This window comes from Chelon labrosus, assembly GCF_963514085.1.
Source record: "Chelon labrosus genome assembly, chromosome: 19".
NCBI classification, from domain to species: Eukaryota; Metazoa; Chordata; class Actinopteri; order Mugiliformes; family Mugilidae; genus Chelon; species Chelon labrosus.
Window position 1 is genome coordinate 15539565 of NC_140352.1, and position 17255 is coordinate 15556819.

Consider the following 17255-nt stretch of genomic DNA (forward strand, 5'->3'; position numbering starts at 1 on the left):
CTATGAAATATTCAAAGCTCTCTGACCTTGAGGACTGGTTTTGTTTTGTTTTCTACATGATCCAGTTGATGTGCAGCACCTTGGCACTTGCTCCCGGCACTAGCGGCTTCACATGAAGTGTGAGTTGTCATGGGCTGCAAGAAGGCCGCTGTCATGAGAAGTCTACATAATAAACAGGAGATAAATTAGGTCACAGGGAATGCTTACTTTCCCGTTTCGCATACTAGTACTGCATCAAGGTCCCGCGTTCGCATTCAATCAGTCACACTGTGTTTGTATACCGGTCGTGAAATGTTTGTGAAGCCGGTTGGGAAGAAGGTAAAAGGAATCGCTCATGACAGGTAACAGGCAAGAGGAGTTGCTGGGCTACAGAAGGAAATAAGAGGCGTGCATGGTTTCTTCTTCTCTCTTTCCACTAGCACCTAACACCTCGTCTAAGCAGCGACAACAATGTGTCAGTGGCACATTGCAACAGCAGCTGCAGTCGTCAGTCGGTGCTTTTCCTGGATCAGTCCGAACGGACTTGACAGAGCTCACGGCCCACACTGCATGGACTTCAGTGCCTTAATGAGGAATACAGATACGTTGTTAGCAGCTGTATGGAGAAGAAAGGATGATTCTCCTTACTGCTAAGTCTGATCTCAGCTTTTGATCTTTGGGTCTTATCATGAACGGACTTCAAACTAGGCTTCATGTTGACCTGGATGTGTGTCAGAGTTTAAGGTCAAGCAGAGAGTTGTTGACTGTTCGAGGCTGCTTGTGTGTTTGTGTGGAGGGGAAAGCTGCGAAAGTTGCGTTGTGCCGCGTGTGCCGTCTATTTAAAGGAACGCTTTATTGCAATTTGAACGTCAATGCATATAGATAAGATCGCTGCCCAGCGAACTGCACTCGATTTGTTATCCACCTTTGACTATTTCCATTTCCTTTGATGACTTTCTTTCAGCAGGAGTCAGGATACTCTGTGGGTGGTGGTATTGAGCAGGAGAATTGATTTAAAATAAAGTGACATTTTTAAAATGAGCACTGCTCTGAAAATCACACACCAGACTAATTAGCTTCTGCTGCGTGCTGTAAGGAATTTCAATGATAGCAGCATTAAATAAACTTTTAAACACGTGAGATCAATGTTTATTCTGCTTTTACTGACGAAAATGAAGACTTTTCACTCTCCGTCGCCAATGGGTTAATATTTTCCCAACCACATTCCATAATATTCACCCTAATGGCCATCTCTAAAATGCCAGTTCTTGCCCTTTTACCCGTACCGGTCGGTTCTCTTTAAGCCGCTGACACCCATCCAGCGGTGCTCCTAGCAGGAGGCACAACATTGAAAACCCTCTATGTGCTTTAAGTATTTATACTTGGCCTAATCCCTGACCATTACAGTGTGAGGCTGATTTAATGGTTTGACTTCAATTAGGTCTGTCTGTTCAGTGTAAGGGCGCGTCGGGCAGCTTGCTTAACAGTAAAGAAAAGCAGCTTTCTTCCTAACAAAAACTACTTATGGGCACTTTTAAAGATCACATACTTGATCCATCAATTTTGTTTTAATCCTTAAAAAGCAAAGCGTACAAATAACAATTTGCAACCCAAACCAAACCACAGAGACGCAAGGTTGCTTCGCTTCCGTTGGACCACTTGAGGACTTTACGTTGGAAAGAACATTTAGACAGTTGTCAGTGATAAGGGACAAATAATTTAGAATTGTGCCATGAGCTACGCATATGATGCAGTTCAAAAGATAATGTTGCATGTTAGCAAAGCTACAGTTTGTCCTAAAACTGTCATGCTGCATTCACACTATTGGCGACAAAACAATGCCAGCTATGCTTTCGGTAAGTTGCAGTTGAAGTGTTGCCCAGGCTCTAAAAGTCAACGCAACTTGATGACTATGATTGGCTGCCACATCACCACGTCATTGGAGTGTTGAAAAAAAGTTGAGGCCAGATCAACTATGTTTTCACCAGCAAGGGCCACAGCACAGCAATGCCCAATGGAAAGAGATGCAGAGGAGGGATGAATGATAGGAGTTATGGAGAGGATAGCTATAGAGGTTGTCTTTCCTGGCTTCTTGTCCGGCTCCTTGGCATCAGTGGCCGGAGTGCAGGAGACTCAGTGTGGGTCTCAGGCGGTGGGTGGCCGAGCAAATTATGGGACCCACATGGTGCCTGAAATGAGGGAATAGAAGCCGAATAGGTGTGGAGAGGAAATGGATATGGGCAGGATGGAGTGGGGATGAGGATGAATTAATGTCGAGGGGAGACTGGGTATGGTAGGAAGATGAATGGATGAGAGAGATGATGCTGGTGCTTATTATTTATGTTTATTTGCATACCGAGCGCAAGAATGAGATCGGATCTCAAGTTCTGGCTGGAGCCCCGTGTGGAGATGCATTTTAATACCAGCTGTGGACACAAGTATTTAAAAAAGGTGATTGTAAAAGGTGACAGCACTTTCGCACAAAACTAGAGTATCTAATTCCACTATCTAGTTCTGTTTAATACACCCATGGCAGAAGCACACAAACCTACAGACACCTAGCTTGCTAGCTAGCTTAGAGCTAACAGGTGGCACATTAGCTGTTTGGTGCTAATACAGCCTGCACCAGTGGTTTCCAGCATTATTCTTTGAAGCCCCTTTTACTTGTATCCATAAAAACATTGAACCCAGCCCCCACACACATATCTGAACTCCAGATTGAGCACAGAAGAGAGAGCTTCTCTGAAGAACATGATGATGAATTTAGAATTGTTCCCCCCACAAATGACATGTCCTCGTCTGGTCCTGTCCTTCACTTAAATTTTCAATAGAAAACTGATGGCAACTCTTGAGATCAGCCCACAGATGAGTCACCCATGCTTTTACCTCCCTCCGAAATGTTGTTTCATTCACAGTGATGCTCTTAATAAAGGGAGGACGAAGGTGAGCAATGACGAAGCCTTACGATTGAGAGCCGGGTCCTCGGAGAGCTCACGGGTTTGGTCTTACAAAATATCCTCGATATTAGTGAGAACCAGAAAGATTATATTTAGATATTGGATATAGAGCCTTTTGATTATGCAGCAAGTGCGTCATTATGACTGTATTTGTGATCTTTGGCCCCAATTAAAGGGGCTCTGACCCCAGGTTAGGAACGATAGGACTACAAAAACAGCCGAGCTTTGAAATTCGGAAAGGTTTTCCTTCACGTTCACCTACTGACTGTTAGATATAACTACTTAAGTTCACACAGAGCCTGGAAATCTGTTTTGATCATTTTCATTCTTTATGCATTGTATATGAGAGCGGTATCAATCTACTCATCTAAGAAAATCTTAATTCAGTTAAAACGGTTATTGTTATGTGCTATTGGGTTTTACACCAATCAGGCCTTTGGGTCCTGTGGGGACCCACAGATACGTATCCCACAGACACGTGATCAGTTTGGGATCAAGTGAATTTGGAGGCCAGGTCAACACCTCGTGCTGTTTCTCATGTTTTTTGAGTTGTTCCTAAACCTAAAGGTGGCTTCAACCTGCTGGGGGTGGATTCTTCCATCAAGGAGTGTCATTGCAATGGGGTGGGGGTGCCTGGTCTGGTCTAGGTGGGTGGTACATGTCTAAGAAACATCCACATGAATGCCAGGTCCAAAGGTTTCCCGGCAGAACATCGAATTATCACAAGATGATCAATGTTATTTACTTGTCCTGTCACTGGTTTTAATGTTGTGGCAGATCTGTGTGTTACACTGGTCTTGCTGCTGATTAAAGAAATGAAATCTAAACCAAACCCTCTCACTGACTGGATGCTGATTTACCCGGTGGAGATCTCTGCTCTAAGAGACCCCCTCGAAAATCTTCTCTTCCCTCGACTTCTTTTATTAACGTGCTCCCCTCCTCGGAGCATCTCCAGTCCCTAATATCATGTTGGACACAAATAGAACTATAAATCTTTGATAGGGCAACAGCTGCTAGTAATAATAGCAGCACTTCACTTTTGTGTTGCAATGCTGAGTCAAGTGGCCGGACATTTTTTCTCACGGAGCTCTCCGCCGAGGGAGGTCAAGGAAGAAACCCGCCATCTGCACTTTGCTCGAGAAGACTCCTTTATATAAAGACAGATGAGTGGCTGCTAGATTGGCTTCATCATTTCCGAGTGCCGCCGCGACCGACGCCGCAGTTGGCTGAGAAGGATGTGCGCAACCGGCCATCATCTGCATCAGCGAGGCCTGGAAATAAACACTTGAAATCATCTGGCTGGAAGCTGATGAATCTGAAGAGACAGCGTACTTGCTGCAAACATCGACTACTTGTATTGGCGTGCTTTTCAAGAATCCACAAGAAGAAATATTTCTGCTGCTGCTGCTGCTATTTCTGGAGGACAAAGGAGAAAAGGAGCTTCTGTTCCCCCCCCCCCACTGATTGATTTACAGGTGTGTGCCACATGGAATATTCCACACATGATTAGTTTTGTCTTCATACATTTAGGATACTGTGGTGTAGAGACGTGGGTTGCAGATAAATAGATGTTGTAATAGAACAGAAAAAGAAGTCACATGTGTGTCTCAAAAACAGCAAATTGCCGGACACCGACGCACAGAGTGACGCGCTCAGCGGTTCCCTTAATCTGTCACTCAGACCGTTGCACTCCCTCTCTCTCTCTCTCTCTGTGTCTGTATCACCCTGTCTCACCCTCTTTCTCCCCCTCCTCTGTGCAGTCGTGCGTCCTGCAGCTCCGTCTGACTCGCCGCGGAACATCGGGTGCCAAGACTTTCTCGTTGGACGCAGCGCGCTCTTGAGCGCACGCCGGCTTTTTTTCCCCCCACTTTCTCCTCTTCCTTTCAGTCTAAACCGCCGTTTTCCCCAAAGTTTCGGTAAACAACTGTGGAATATTTCTCGGAGTTAATGAAAAAACAAAAAATACCTGAAAGATGTAGTAGCCTGTGACCAGAAGCGGCTCTGGTTAAGGCGGCAAAGGTGGGTGGTTGAACGCCTTGCACCGCGCGTAACACTGGAAAGCAGGTGGATGGAGAAGCTGGCGGGATGCAGCTTTCCAGCAGGTCAGCGCCGCTCCGGAGCGGCTGGACTCCACGTTCTCAGCTGAAGGACACCTTGGCATTATGGACGTGATACGAGGATGAAGTTTTCTGTTTAAGAGTAAGTGGCGGAACTGATTTAAAAACAGAAAAATGCGTTATATTTTTGACTTCACCCTAAGAGATTCCAGCGCGGACTTTGGTTTGTTTGTGCGCACTGTAATGTGATCTTCACAGATTTTTATTTTTTTATTTTTTAATTCATTAAAAGTTACATTTGTATCAGTCCTATCTTGACATACGCGTACGCGCAAAATCATGACGCAGCGCCTATTTGTTTTTTTGGCACACAGGTGAATTTTTAAAAATAAACGCATGTAATCGAACTCCTACTCAACCCGTCAACATGTGATTAATTGCCATATCTGTTGCTGCATTTTGGCACAAGAAGAGGGCATAGGCGCACAGCAAATATAAATGGAACAGGTGCAGCTCGGGGAGAGAAACGGGGCAGATGATGAGATAGAGTAGCTTGGGGAACATGTGAGGGTTATTTGCGCGGTTTGTCATTTCTGTTCAGAAGCCGGAGATCCGATGCGCGCAGCAGCCATGTTATGTCAAAAACGTCCTTGGGAAGAGACTTCAAACCGAGCGGGATCACTATCTGACACGAGTCTGCGCTTCCACGAGACTGGAAGTGTCCTGTTGAGCTGCACATTCGTCACATGCGATCTGCGGGCTACGGCGAGGCTGAATCAGGCGAAACATCATCTGTTCGGACAGTCAGTGGTGAGCTGATCATCCATCCTGCAGTTTTAGTTCTTCGACTTTCAGCTTGCAAAAAATCAAAGAACTAAAGTGATTCACCAGGGCAACACGTCCCCCCTCTTTAGACTTAATGTGACAACTCCTATGCGTTTTTAATCAAACTAAGAAATGTCCAGAGCGTTCGTTCATAACACAGTTATCTGTTCCTGCTGGCAAATAAATTTCCTTTTCTCCCTCTGATCCTCCAAGGCAGCCTGCACCAGCGTTTATTTGAAATAGCTGATAAGCAATGTTTGTGTGGATTTCAGATTTCTTTTTTTCACCACTTAAAGAGCCCTGCAATTTTCATGAAATCTCTTTCACTAGTAACTTTTGAGAATTTTCATCTATTTGCAGCATTAGTCATTAAACTCCTGGCTTTCTCTCTCTATCGCTCTCTTTTTTTTTTTTTCTTTTTTTTTTGCACCGTTAGGCGCAAGGTCCACCATTCCTGCACCTGCTGTTACCTATGACGGCCACAGGGGTCGCTAAATCACAAAATTTAAATTTAAAGCTACTACGTTGGTTAGCAGATCATAAAAGTAGAGACTCGTTCTGTTGCATTACTTTTTGTGTGAGCCTCAAATTGTCTCAGCAAACTGATGGTAACAGTGTGGAAACATGACGGTTATTGGGCAGAGTTATCTGACTTAACACTCCTGAAATTACTAACGAGTAACAGTTTTCATTTTTTATCTATCTTTAGTCTTGGATTCCTTTATTATACCAACGGACTGGCATATAAAATACAATCACATCCCCTTCCAGCTGGCAATGTGAGGAGCATTTTTTTTTAAATTTATTTTATGTTCTAATTAAAAGAAAATGGCAAAAAAAGATTAAAGAAAACGACTTTGATTTCCATCTTCTGAATACTTGCTCTGAACCTTTCATGACCATAGCCCACATTGGCTCAAAGCGGAACCATCTAGACGGCCCTCACGTGTGCCAGTCTCATGCAATTCTGGCAAATTATGAAAGCGTTAGCTGGACTGTTGCCCCCGTGGAGCCAGGCCCCCTCACTGCATTGATGAGAGAGCGAGCGATCTCCGCTCCCCGTGTCAGAGCTGTTTGTCCCCAAGATCAATTGAATAAACATTAGCCTTCCGACATTTTGCCTGTATGCATAGGTGGGGGAGGCGTGTACGCATACGCACATACCCAACGATGACTGCCAGGCTCAGTGTGGCGTTAGAGGATTTATGGTCTGAGGCGCAAAGCAAGAGAAAGACAAGACAAGATAAGACTCAGAATACGTCTATATGTAGTCGTGATAAGCTTTGCAGTCACCCACATCCGTTTGTATTTGCCTCATAAATATGCAAAAGTGTGCAAATCAGAGCCATAACATAATATTGAGTAAAAAAAATGGTGTGCTTAGGATGCTGTTGAGTGATTGAAAGTGTCTCAGTGGCTGTTGGCTCTGCAACAAACACTTAAGCTCTGGTATTTTGGGTTTGCACCACTGCTGTGTTTGTCCCAGATTTTTCTGCCCCCACTGAGTTCCTCGAATTAAGAGAAAAAAAAAAGTCCAAAAGTTTCCTTTTTTTTTTTTTTTTTTTTTTTTTTATCTGTGCGTCATGTAAAATTGGCCATCTCCTCTGAGTCTCCGACTGGCAAACGTTTGCTGTGAGGGAAATAAGCAGTGTTGAGGATAATTGACGAGAGCAGGAACGGAACGCGTAGAGGTACTATTTGGAGCATTTGCCTCCGAGAATATTTTACATGTTACTCTGGCTGAGGGTGTGAACAGTTACGTAATGTAACCTTGCAACTGTTGCCAAGGACTGTTATTGTTTGTTAAAGGAAATATTCTGTCATTCAGTCAGTCTCACTAAGTTTTCACTCTCTCTCTCTCTCTCTCTCTCTCTCTCGCCATAGATCTACCTCGTGCTTTTACGGTCTCTCTCCAGCTGGGATGTGATAACTGTAGATCCTCATACATGAAATTCCCTGGTAATCCCCATTCCCACAGCCCTGAACTGTTAGAACTCAAATTCCCAGTACCTTTTATCTCTTAATGAACCCCCTGTAGTCCCCAATTTCCACAGTCTTGTGTGATAAAATTGATGCTTTGAAGCATGTGATTCAAACCCATTATTTCCGTCCACTGTATTCCTTTATAATTACACCTTTACCCCTTAGCCCTGACCGCCTTTAGACACTTGAAAGTGCCTTTCAGCCATCATGGCTTTGGATCAGTGGCCCTTCCTGTCTCCATCCCCCAACATCTCCATCCCCGAGCCCCTGTTGTACGACAACTACATGCAAGGCAACGAGTCCGACCTGGACCTCAACATCTCCAACAATGGGGAGAATCACCAGGACAAGACCAGTTCCGTGGTCATCACGTTCATCTATTTCATAGTGTGCGCCGTCGGACTGTGCGGCAACACTCTAGTCATCTACGTCATCCTGCGTTACGCCAAAATGAAGACAGTGACCAACATCTACATCCTGAACCTGGCGGTGGCGGACGTTCTGTGCATGATGAGCCTGCCGTTCATCGCCATGCAGCTGGCTCTGGTGCACTGGCCCTTTGGAGAAGCTCTTTGCAGGGTGGTCATGACCGTAGGTATGTGAAGAGTACAAGCAGTTTTTACTGGGCAAAGAAGTACTTTGTAGATTAGATGGAATGATCGAGACCTATCTTGGGTCTAACTGTTGAATACAGAGCTACAGTTAAAACATGGTTATCCCACCATAGCAAAAAGTAGCTAAATGTTGTATCATGCTTGTTTTATCTTAAAAGGGGGATTAAGATTGTTTTTGGAAAGGTTCTGTGACTTCCAAGTGTCTTCCGCCACAACTACTTGTCAGTTTTACACATTGGTTTAAATAAACAAGAGTTTCCAGTCCTTATGCTCGGCTAAGCTTTCATCTCTTAGGTTTTAGATTCAACTTGAACGTGAAGATGCAAAATTGGCATTTTTGTCAAGGGTATCATCCAAAACATAGTCCATTAACATGTCTTACTCGAATCCGTTCCTATTTAAATCTTTTAAAAATCAGCCGATTACTGAATAATATACTAGCACAGAACTTTAGCTAATCCTTTTCCCTTCTCCTCTGCGTCCCTCACCCCTTCCCAGACTCCCTCAATCAGTTCACCAGTATCTTCTCTCTGATGGTGATGAGCATCGATCGATACCTGGCAGTGGTCCACCCTATTAGGTCCACAAAATGGCGGAAGCCCCGCTTTGCCAAATTAATTAACCTCACGGTGTGGGGTGTGTCGCTGTTAGTCATCCTGCCGACTCTGATCTTCAGCGGACTGGACAAGATGCCGGTGTGTGGGATAGTATGGCCAGAGCCCCAGGACGTCTACTACACAGCCTTCATATTTTACACCTTCTTCATCGGATTCTTCCTCCCGCTGGCAGTCATATGTATGTGCTACCTGCTCATCATAGTCAAGGTGAGAGCTTGCCACTGCCAATGTGTTGCACTACATAATTCATTTTTCTTTTCTTTCGTATTTCGACTGTACACAATATTCAAGTGCCTGTTGCCAACAAGTCCAACATGATTTTATTCATACTTGAGTCACAGGAACAATCAGTTTCTATGGTAGTTAGCTAGACTTATAAGGCTAATCAGCCCTTAAGTACTTTTATATTTGTGAGGTTTTAAGTCGCTGACAGTCATTTCCTTTGCCAGGTGAAGTCCTCGGGCATGCGCGTGGGTTCCACCAAGCGCAAACGTTCCGAGCGCAAGGTGACGCGGATGGTGTCCATCGTGGTGGCGGTGTTCGTCCTGTGCTGGTTGCCGTTCTACATTTTCAACGTCACCTCCGTCACCAGCTTCATCCACCCCACCTCTGCCATGAAGAGCACGTTTGACTTTGTGGTGGTGCTCGGCTACGCCAACAGCTGCGCCAACCCCATCCTGTACGCCTTCCTGTCGGACAACTTCAAGAAGAGCTTTCAGAACGTCCTGTGCCTGAAAAAGGTGGCGGGCCTGGATGAGATTGAGCGCAGTGATAGTCGGGCGGACCGGAGCAGGATGGTTAATGAGGCTACGATCATCAATGCCAACCTGGAGACTCACAACGCTGCTCTCCTCAACGGCGAGCTGCAGACCAGCATCTGAGAGCAAATGAGCTGCAGCAGGCAAGGGAGACTGAGCAGCTTGCAGACTGATGGGCTGCCAGTGCACTGCTCGCGACCCCTGCTCAAAGAAGCGGGGGGAAGGGTGATGTAATAGTTGCTCTTGGACATTGACACATGGGCAAAGTCCACATGAAAAAAATAAACAATTTCTTAAGGGGTCTCAGAGGTCAGGGAAAATACGCTGACTCCAGCTCAGAGCTCTTGACAATTGGTTCGGTGAGGCAAGCTGAGCTAGTTTACTGTGAGCAAAATTCTATACTTGATTTTCAACACCACAGGGACACTTAGTGTTGAAATCATTGGTAAACATGCTTTGGTAAAAGTGCTTTTGAGTGACTGATCCTGACTGAACCAAAACAGCAGCTATGTACCAGATGAAGAAATACTGGGGTTAGTTTACATGTGGAACACAGAAGCCTGAGTGAATTGAGCACCATCCTTGCCCCCGCCCCCCAGTGGCATTGATTTCTCCGTATGTGGAAATATTTCTGAAGAAGTCGGCTGGTTGGAAAACAGCCTTCACTGTAATTCTCGAGGTTTTCAATGTCTGCAAGTACAACTCACAGTTGAATGGGTTCCCGCTCATATTTTATTCATGTCATACAATTAGTCTGGTCTTACATGATCAACAGGGAAACAAAATGGCAAACCCCTTGTATTTACCCATAAACAAAGGAAGCTCTCTCCCCTCTCACGCAGGCCATCTCCATGGGAGAAACCGCATTGATCCGTAAACTCCTGAATTTAACATCCTGGATTATTGATTTAGTCGACGGACGAGAAAATCATCTCTGCAGATGCCCTGACCTTGCTCATTCAAAACAGCTTGACTTTGTATATAGGAAATGGTTTTCTGTCAGCTTCTGGGGAAAGAAACGCAGATGGACGACTCTGCGTTCAAATCAAAATTAATTTTCCAGGATAACGCTGCTGGAACATTCCGTGTTGTTGAGATAATATGCATCGAGTCTGTGGACACCCACCATATGTACTTTATACTAAGATCCTGATCTTTACAATAGTCGCAACGTGTGCTGTTGTAAAGAGCATATATCTACTTGTGAAGTGCTCGACAATGTATGAGTTCCTGAATTGGTGTTGAAATGTGAGCCTCGGATTCACATTCGGTTAAGCCAGCGTGTGCTCGCAAAGATGCCTGAATCTTTCAGAAGGCAGGAAAATGGGTGGGGAGGGTGAGAGGGGGATAAGGAGATGCAGAGACTAGGACACTCAAATACGAAAGGCTCTGTGTGTTGCATCCACTGGGAACAAATGTGGACAAAGCTTTAAAGATTGAAGTGGGCTGCGTGAATACAAGTGACAGGAAGAGCGTAAGGTGTTTTTGTGTGCGTGTGTGTGAGCGATAAAGAGAAACACAGAAAGAGAGCGGTGACTTGAAACAGCTATATAATTACTTCACAATCTCTTATTTTCAGTTGAAGGAGGACATTTTTGGAAGTAGCCAATACCGCAACAGCGGTTTAGACTTACTGGTTGTGTTTCCTAAGATAAGACTTTACCCATATGTAGATAGATTAAACGTGTAGTTAATGTGCTGCCTTTTGGTTGGCCTACTACAGCCTGTCGCAAAATTAAAGCTTAAGCGTGTACTCCAGCAATTTTGCTTTGCGATTGCATAATGTTAAAGGACTTACAAGAAAACGACTTTTAAAGAAATTGCTAAAATGGAAGCAGCGGTAGCCGAACAGTACCAGATTTTAGATTTCAGTAAAGGTAAATCCCCCAAAACATCAGTTCCTGCATTTCCCAAAAAAGCAACTGGGCAGCATCGTCATCCAGACCCTTCCCATTTTTGGAAATTCTTTCAAATCCCACACCTTTAGTCTGTAACACAGGCCAACAGAGCCAGTTGCTGATCATATTTCTCGTGTTTATTAGAAGATTCAGATGTTACTAGCCATAGTTACTAAATTCATATATAACAGACCCAGAATTTACAAGTGAAATCATGTCATTACGCTTAGCTTAATGCTATGTTAGCAGAACACACCGCTCAAATATTGCACACTGGGAATCACTATTTACTTTGTTAATGTTGTGTCAATGTTACACATGTATCTGCATGCTTGTAGAGGTGTAGACATACCTCAATTTTAACCACGCAGCATAGTAAATAATGGGACTTGATCTTACAAAATTAGCTGCTCCCAAATTAGCACCTCCCACTTCGTAACATGCTAAACCGTAGACTGTATAAAAAGTGGACGCCATGACAACTCCTCAGAAATGAAGCCAAACCATGTGGAGCTTCCCCGGTGGCTTTTTTTCTGGATGGTTTCTGTCATTTTCTGTAGTTAATATAAAGCTGATGTTTTCATTTTTCTGAGAAATTTCATTTTAGTGACTTATTTAAGGCTGTAAAAACAGGATCTGACATTTGATAATTGACAGTTGCCAATGCCACGTGAGGTGCTACAGTAGGACCGCGAGTGTAGTAAAAAATAAGAAGAAGAAGCATAGTGTATAATCCAACAGTTCATTGTAACTGGCGGAGTTAGAGTGAAGGACAGTATTAATCGCAACCACAAGTGAGTCTAGGAGAAGTGTGGGCAGATCATCGAGAACGCAAACTCTAGCTCCAAACTTGCAAGATATCCCTGGAATTCTAGCGTCAGTTTGACCAATGGGAGGAAGTAGAAATGCATCATCCATTTTTTGTAGTTCATGTGCGAAACAAAGACAGCGAGTAAACACATCTGCTAAATATCATGTTAGCACTGATAAAGTGGCCAGGTTAGCGTGCTAATGTTAATGTTTAATTATTTACACACATCGTCCATGCTCTAACATATCATCCAAATGATTTGACAGCATCATCAGTTTTTATGAATTAACTTGCTGGTTATTAGTTAGCGAAAGCCATACCAGTATTACATAGTTAACTGCCTAATTCCACTAAGCTAGGACTGATAGAATACAACAAAAGACCTTGCTACGACAGTTTGAATTTGTCAACCTTATCACTCCATTAATGCCGGACGAATGAGCACACATCCACGGCCGACATCCACTTCTGTTCTAGCCTCTATCAGCTCTTTGTTCACAGCGACTTCTCACACAAAGTCCCAGATTGAGCCATACCTGGTTGCCGGGAGATTTGTGAAACAGCTGCATAGCCTCTATAGCGGTAATAAGTAATAACCATATGCGGCATCTTCAGACTGACTTGCCCCAGTGTATCAGCCATGTCAGAAGCCATCAATCAGTGCTATCGAAAGGGATGAGGCGGCAGACGGGGCTCGTCCTAAGAGGTTACCGCTGACATTAATTATGTGAGGCCCCCCTCACAAGCACACAGATATGTGTGTCCCAGTTGTTAGTGGGCGACACGCCCTTTAATTTGTCATGACATTCTCTCTGTGGCGTCACCGCTGCAGGTACCACTTCTAACCTGACCTTCAATCGCAGGACAAATCAGGAACACACTCACCCACACCCACACTTACAGCCATGTCCACTTGCATTTGTAACTTGTACTCAGTATACCGTTCCACACGCTTTTAGCCTATGTTGCTCACTATGTGTCACACAGACGTTAGTGATGATATGACGACGGTGGCCAATTGTGCATCAAGAGAGTCATAGTGACCCCTGACTGTGTAATTCACATACCAAAAACACAAATCATGATGCAACATCTCTCCGTATATTACTTTTTTTTCTGCTTTTGCGAATTGTGCGTGTCACAGTGAGAACCTCATTTCAGATTCTCGCCCCTTGCAGTTGAGGTATTTAGCACCCTTGAAGCCAGCGGTGTAGGAACTCTTCTTTCATCAGCCATGGTTAATTACTTTTGCTCTCTCTGTGTCTTTCTATCTGTTCCTCTCTCCCTCCTTCATTCCCGCGCACAGCGGGTGAAGAGTAATGTGAGCCGACGCACACTTTACACCCACCCGAACTGAGCCGAAACGTACTGAACCATACTGGGGAAAGCACACCATTCTCGTCACTGCCGCCGGCTATTTGGACATACTTAATGGACTTAATGGACCATCCTGATGTTTAATAGGTTTTGATAAAGATGGTTTGTGCCAAAGTCACTGCAGATGTAGCGCTAGGTAATGAGACGGTGCCTGTAGTTGCTGCTTTCCTTGTCAGTTTGTGACATCAAGGCCTAAATCTCTAAAATTGGGTCGTAAAAAAATGGGATTATCAAATTGGGATGCACTTTGGCTGGGCGCGGTGCAACGCCAAATGTGAAAAGGGCGTTTATCCGAATGCCTGTCTGGTTTCTGCCACTGTATAGTGTACAGATGAGAGGCAGAAGGAGAGGGAAATGTGAAACCTCTGCCTTCTTGCCGTTTTTTTTTTTTATTGTAATTTTTTTTTTGAAAAACATAAGTTTATTTGCGAAGGGCTATGACGTGCACTCCTGAGGATGCAACGTTAAATATAAACTCTATGTATTTGTGGTATCCTCTGCTTGTTCTTGCATGGAGAGGGTTGCATATTCCACCTTCTGTGTAATCTCACCAGGACCAGTGTTACACACCTTAGTGGGTGCCACCTTTTTTTTTTCCATTTGCAGAATACACTCTCAGAAAGAAAAGGTACAGAGTTGTATTGTGGCTAAAGTTGTATTGTGGCTCGGACTCACAATTAGCATCAAACTTTGGTACAACTTTGTAGCTTCTTAAGTTATAATCAGCAGCATTTATATGAATTTCACAGTTTAATTCCAACTAATCTTAGGCAAGCTGGTCATAACTGCTTGTTTCTGACAGTGTACAGCTGTGGATATGTACTTTTCTGTGCCGTTTTATCTATGTGCCTTGAAACTTAATATTAAACCATATGATGACATCGGTGTACAGCATTACAACATTGTAACCTGTTTTTTTCCCAAAAGCCAAACAACCAAAGGCCTTTGTACTCTACAGACATGTTGGTTACCAAAACATAGACAGACCCTCCCCTGTATATCACTTTCACCGTTTCCCCCAGCTTACTGAGCTTATGTTTGTGCGATATAATGTCAAGAGCAGATGTTTATTTGTGACTCTTTATTGTTGCGTTCTGTAGAGTATAACGTGAGCAATGATTGTAATGGACGTACCGGCGTCCTTGTCTCTGCAATTAAAATGCAGGCCATGGTTGAACCTGTGTACTTACTGTGTCAGTGAATAAGTGTGTGCAGAGTTGCCTGCGTGTGTTCAAAGTTCATATCCATTTCTTGGACTTGCAACTTGAGGGGTCTGTCCACTGTGTGTATATCCTCGAGGAATACATTCCTTGGAAGAACTCCAAATTTCCCCTTGATCCTTGAACACATCACACAGAATATACAGTTACAGAGGGTACCCGGTGAGGGGTTAAGAGAATACTGGTATCCCTCCAGTAGCTCTGAAGTCAATACCAAATACAGAAGTAGACTAGTCTCATCATTTATTCTGTCACAACTGGGCTCAGGGTTGGACAACGAGAAGGAAAACTTCGCCAAAGGAGAATTAAACTATAATACGACCCATGAGAAGAAAAAGTGGAGAATAGATGTTATGAGTCAGTCCAGGGCAAGCTGATCCTGCGTTACATCAGCAGGCAAAAGTCAGTGATTCCTGCTCAGAGTCTTGCAGTAAACTTACTTCGTAAAACACAGAATTGTTTAAAAAAAACAAAAAAAAACCACCTGTCTGCCATGTAAAAATGAGTGCATTACAGTGACCATTTTGATATTCAGACTATGAACATTAGAACATAAAACATACAGTTTTATGATAAAACATTTCAACTCATTCTTATCCGTTTTGCTCAGCCACGCTAACAAAATGTTCACCTCGTCCTCCTGTTAGGTTCAGACCAAGCAGCAATGCCCAGAGCTGAAAAATAAAGCACCAAAAACTGCAGTTCCGAGAGCGGCCACTTGAGGCTGGCTCCAGAAGCGGCAAAATCCCCACAGACACCCAACTTAAAATGTCCAACATGTTTACAGCCTGGTACAAAAAGCAAATTTGGTTTTGAGAGCTTACTTCTCCATTTATGACAACTGTGTGAGAGTGAACAGACATTTGTGTTCCTGAACCTGAAGTATAATAAATATTATGACAACTTTGTTCACAAGTCTTAAGGGAACTGTTCGAAGGCGCTACCAGGTTCGCCATCTTAGCTTAGCAAGGTAGTATGCTAAACTACCTAGCATGCTAATATGTTCAAATAAGATGGTGATGGTGAAAATCTTAATGAAAATCTGGCCATATTAATTTTTTATTAATTACACTCCCAAAGAATAATAAAAGTTTACAAATTTTGCTTTGAAAAATACAAGTCTTTCAACTTTCTGTCAACAATCGAACAAGACCACTTTTTCCAATGATTAGCTGAATCTGTGCGTTTTCTTTTTCGGAAAGAAAGTGCGCGGTTCTAATTTTCCGCTTCCGTCTGTGACACAAAAGATCTACCACTGAGTCTCCACCATGTGGACATGTTAGCATGCTGATGTTAGTGTTTCGCTTAAATCAGAGCGATAGCTGTGAACACTCACAGCAGTTAATTGTGATAATACTCGTTTCAAGAGATGTTTGGTCTTTGATTCTGTTGTTGTTCTAGTTATGGGTCATGATGATGTTAAAATTGCCACCTCCGCAATAAAGGTAACAGGTGATTGTTTCGACAGTTTGGTTACAATATGGGGGCCGTTTAGCTTCTTTGGCTACTCTTGTTAATTTTTTGTAACACTGAGAGACAAAAATCTGAAATGACAGGAATAAAATTTGTTTTTATAGAGGTATTTTATGGGACAGCATTTTATGGGGTTTGTCCCAACCGAGAGCAACTACAATTACAGAGAGGGTACACCGCTAGAAAAATATTAGAATTTCTCTTTCTGCTGGATGTCTCTCCAAGTGACCAAATGATTTCTTCCGCGATACTTGCAGTAAAGATAGCTGTATCGTTTTGTTCAAGTTGTAGCTGACAATCTGCTATCCCAGATTAGTGTTCCTCGAGACCGCATCGTAAAAAATGTTTTCTTTGGTTTAATGCGGATTTATTGAGACATCCCCTGACCCACAGAAGCAGGTGAGCCTCAATCTAATGCTTTTCACACATGGCTGAGCCCAGCTCCAACAGCATTCCCTCATATCACGTCTCATTTTCTCTCCCGCCTGAGTCGCCTCCATATGACTCACGACTCGGAACGCTGCGCCAATCTGGGCTGTTGGGGACTCGGTTCCACTGTGAAAACAAGTATTCTGTGACGAACGTCGTGCTCGGGGGAGTTTTTCTGTGGTGGTGGCGGCAGGTGAGGGGACGAGATGAGGATTAAATGCTTAAAGTAGAAGGAGAATTTTCACATCCAACTCTAG

General features: G+C 43.7%; 1 protein-coding gene across 1 annotated transcript; it reads left to right on the plus strand.

Moving 5' to 3' along the window:
• Nucleotides 1-7958: 7958 nt before the first annotated feature.
• sstr2a (somatostatin receptor 2a) lies at nucleotides 7959-9913 on the plus strand (the record flags this gene model as incomplete). The annotated part of the gene is made up of 3 exons (XM_084568258.1): nucleotides 7959-8396; nucleotides 8914-9239; nucleotides 9482-9913. Exons 1-3 carry the CDS (start codon nucleotides 8009-8011, stop codon nucleotides 9911-9913), a joined length of 1146 nt encoding a protein of 381 aa, XP_084424384.1. The 5' UTR covers nucleotides 7959-8008.
• Nucleotides 9914-17255: the final 7342 nt, after the last annotated feature.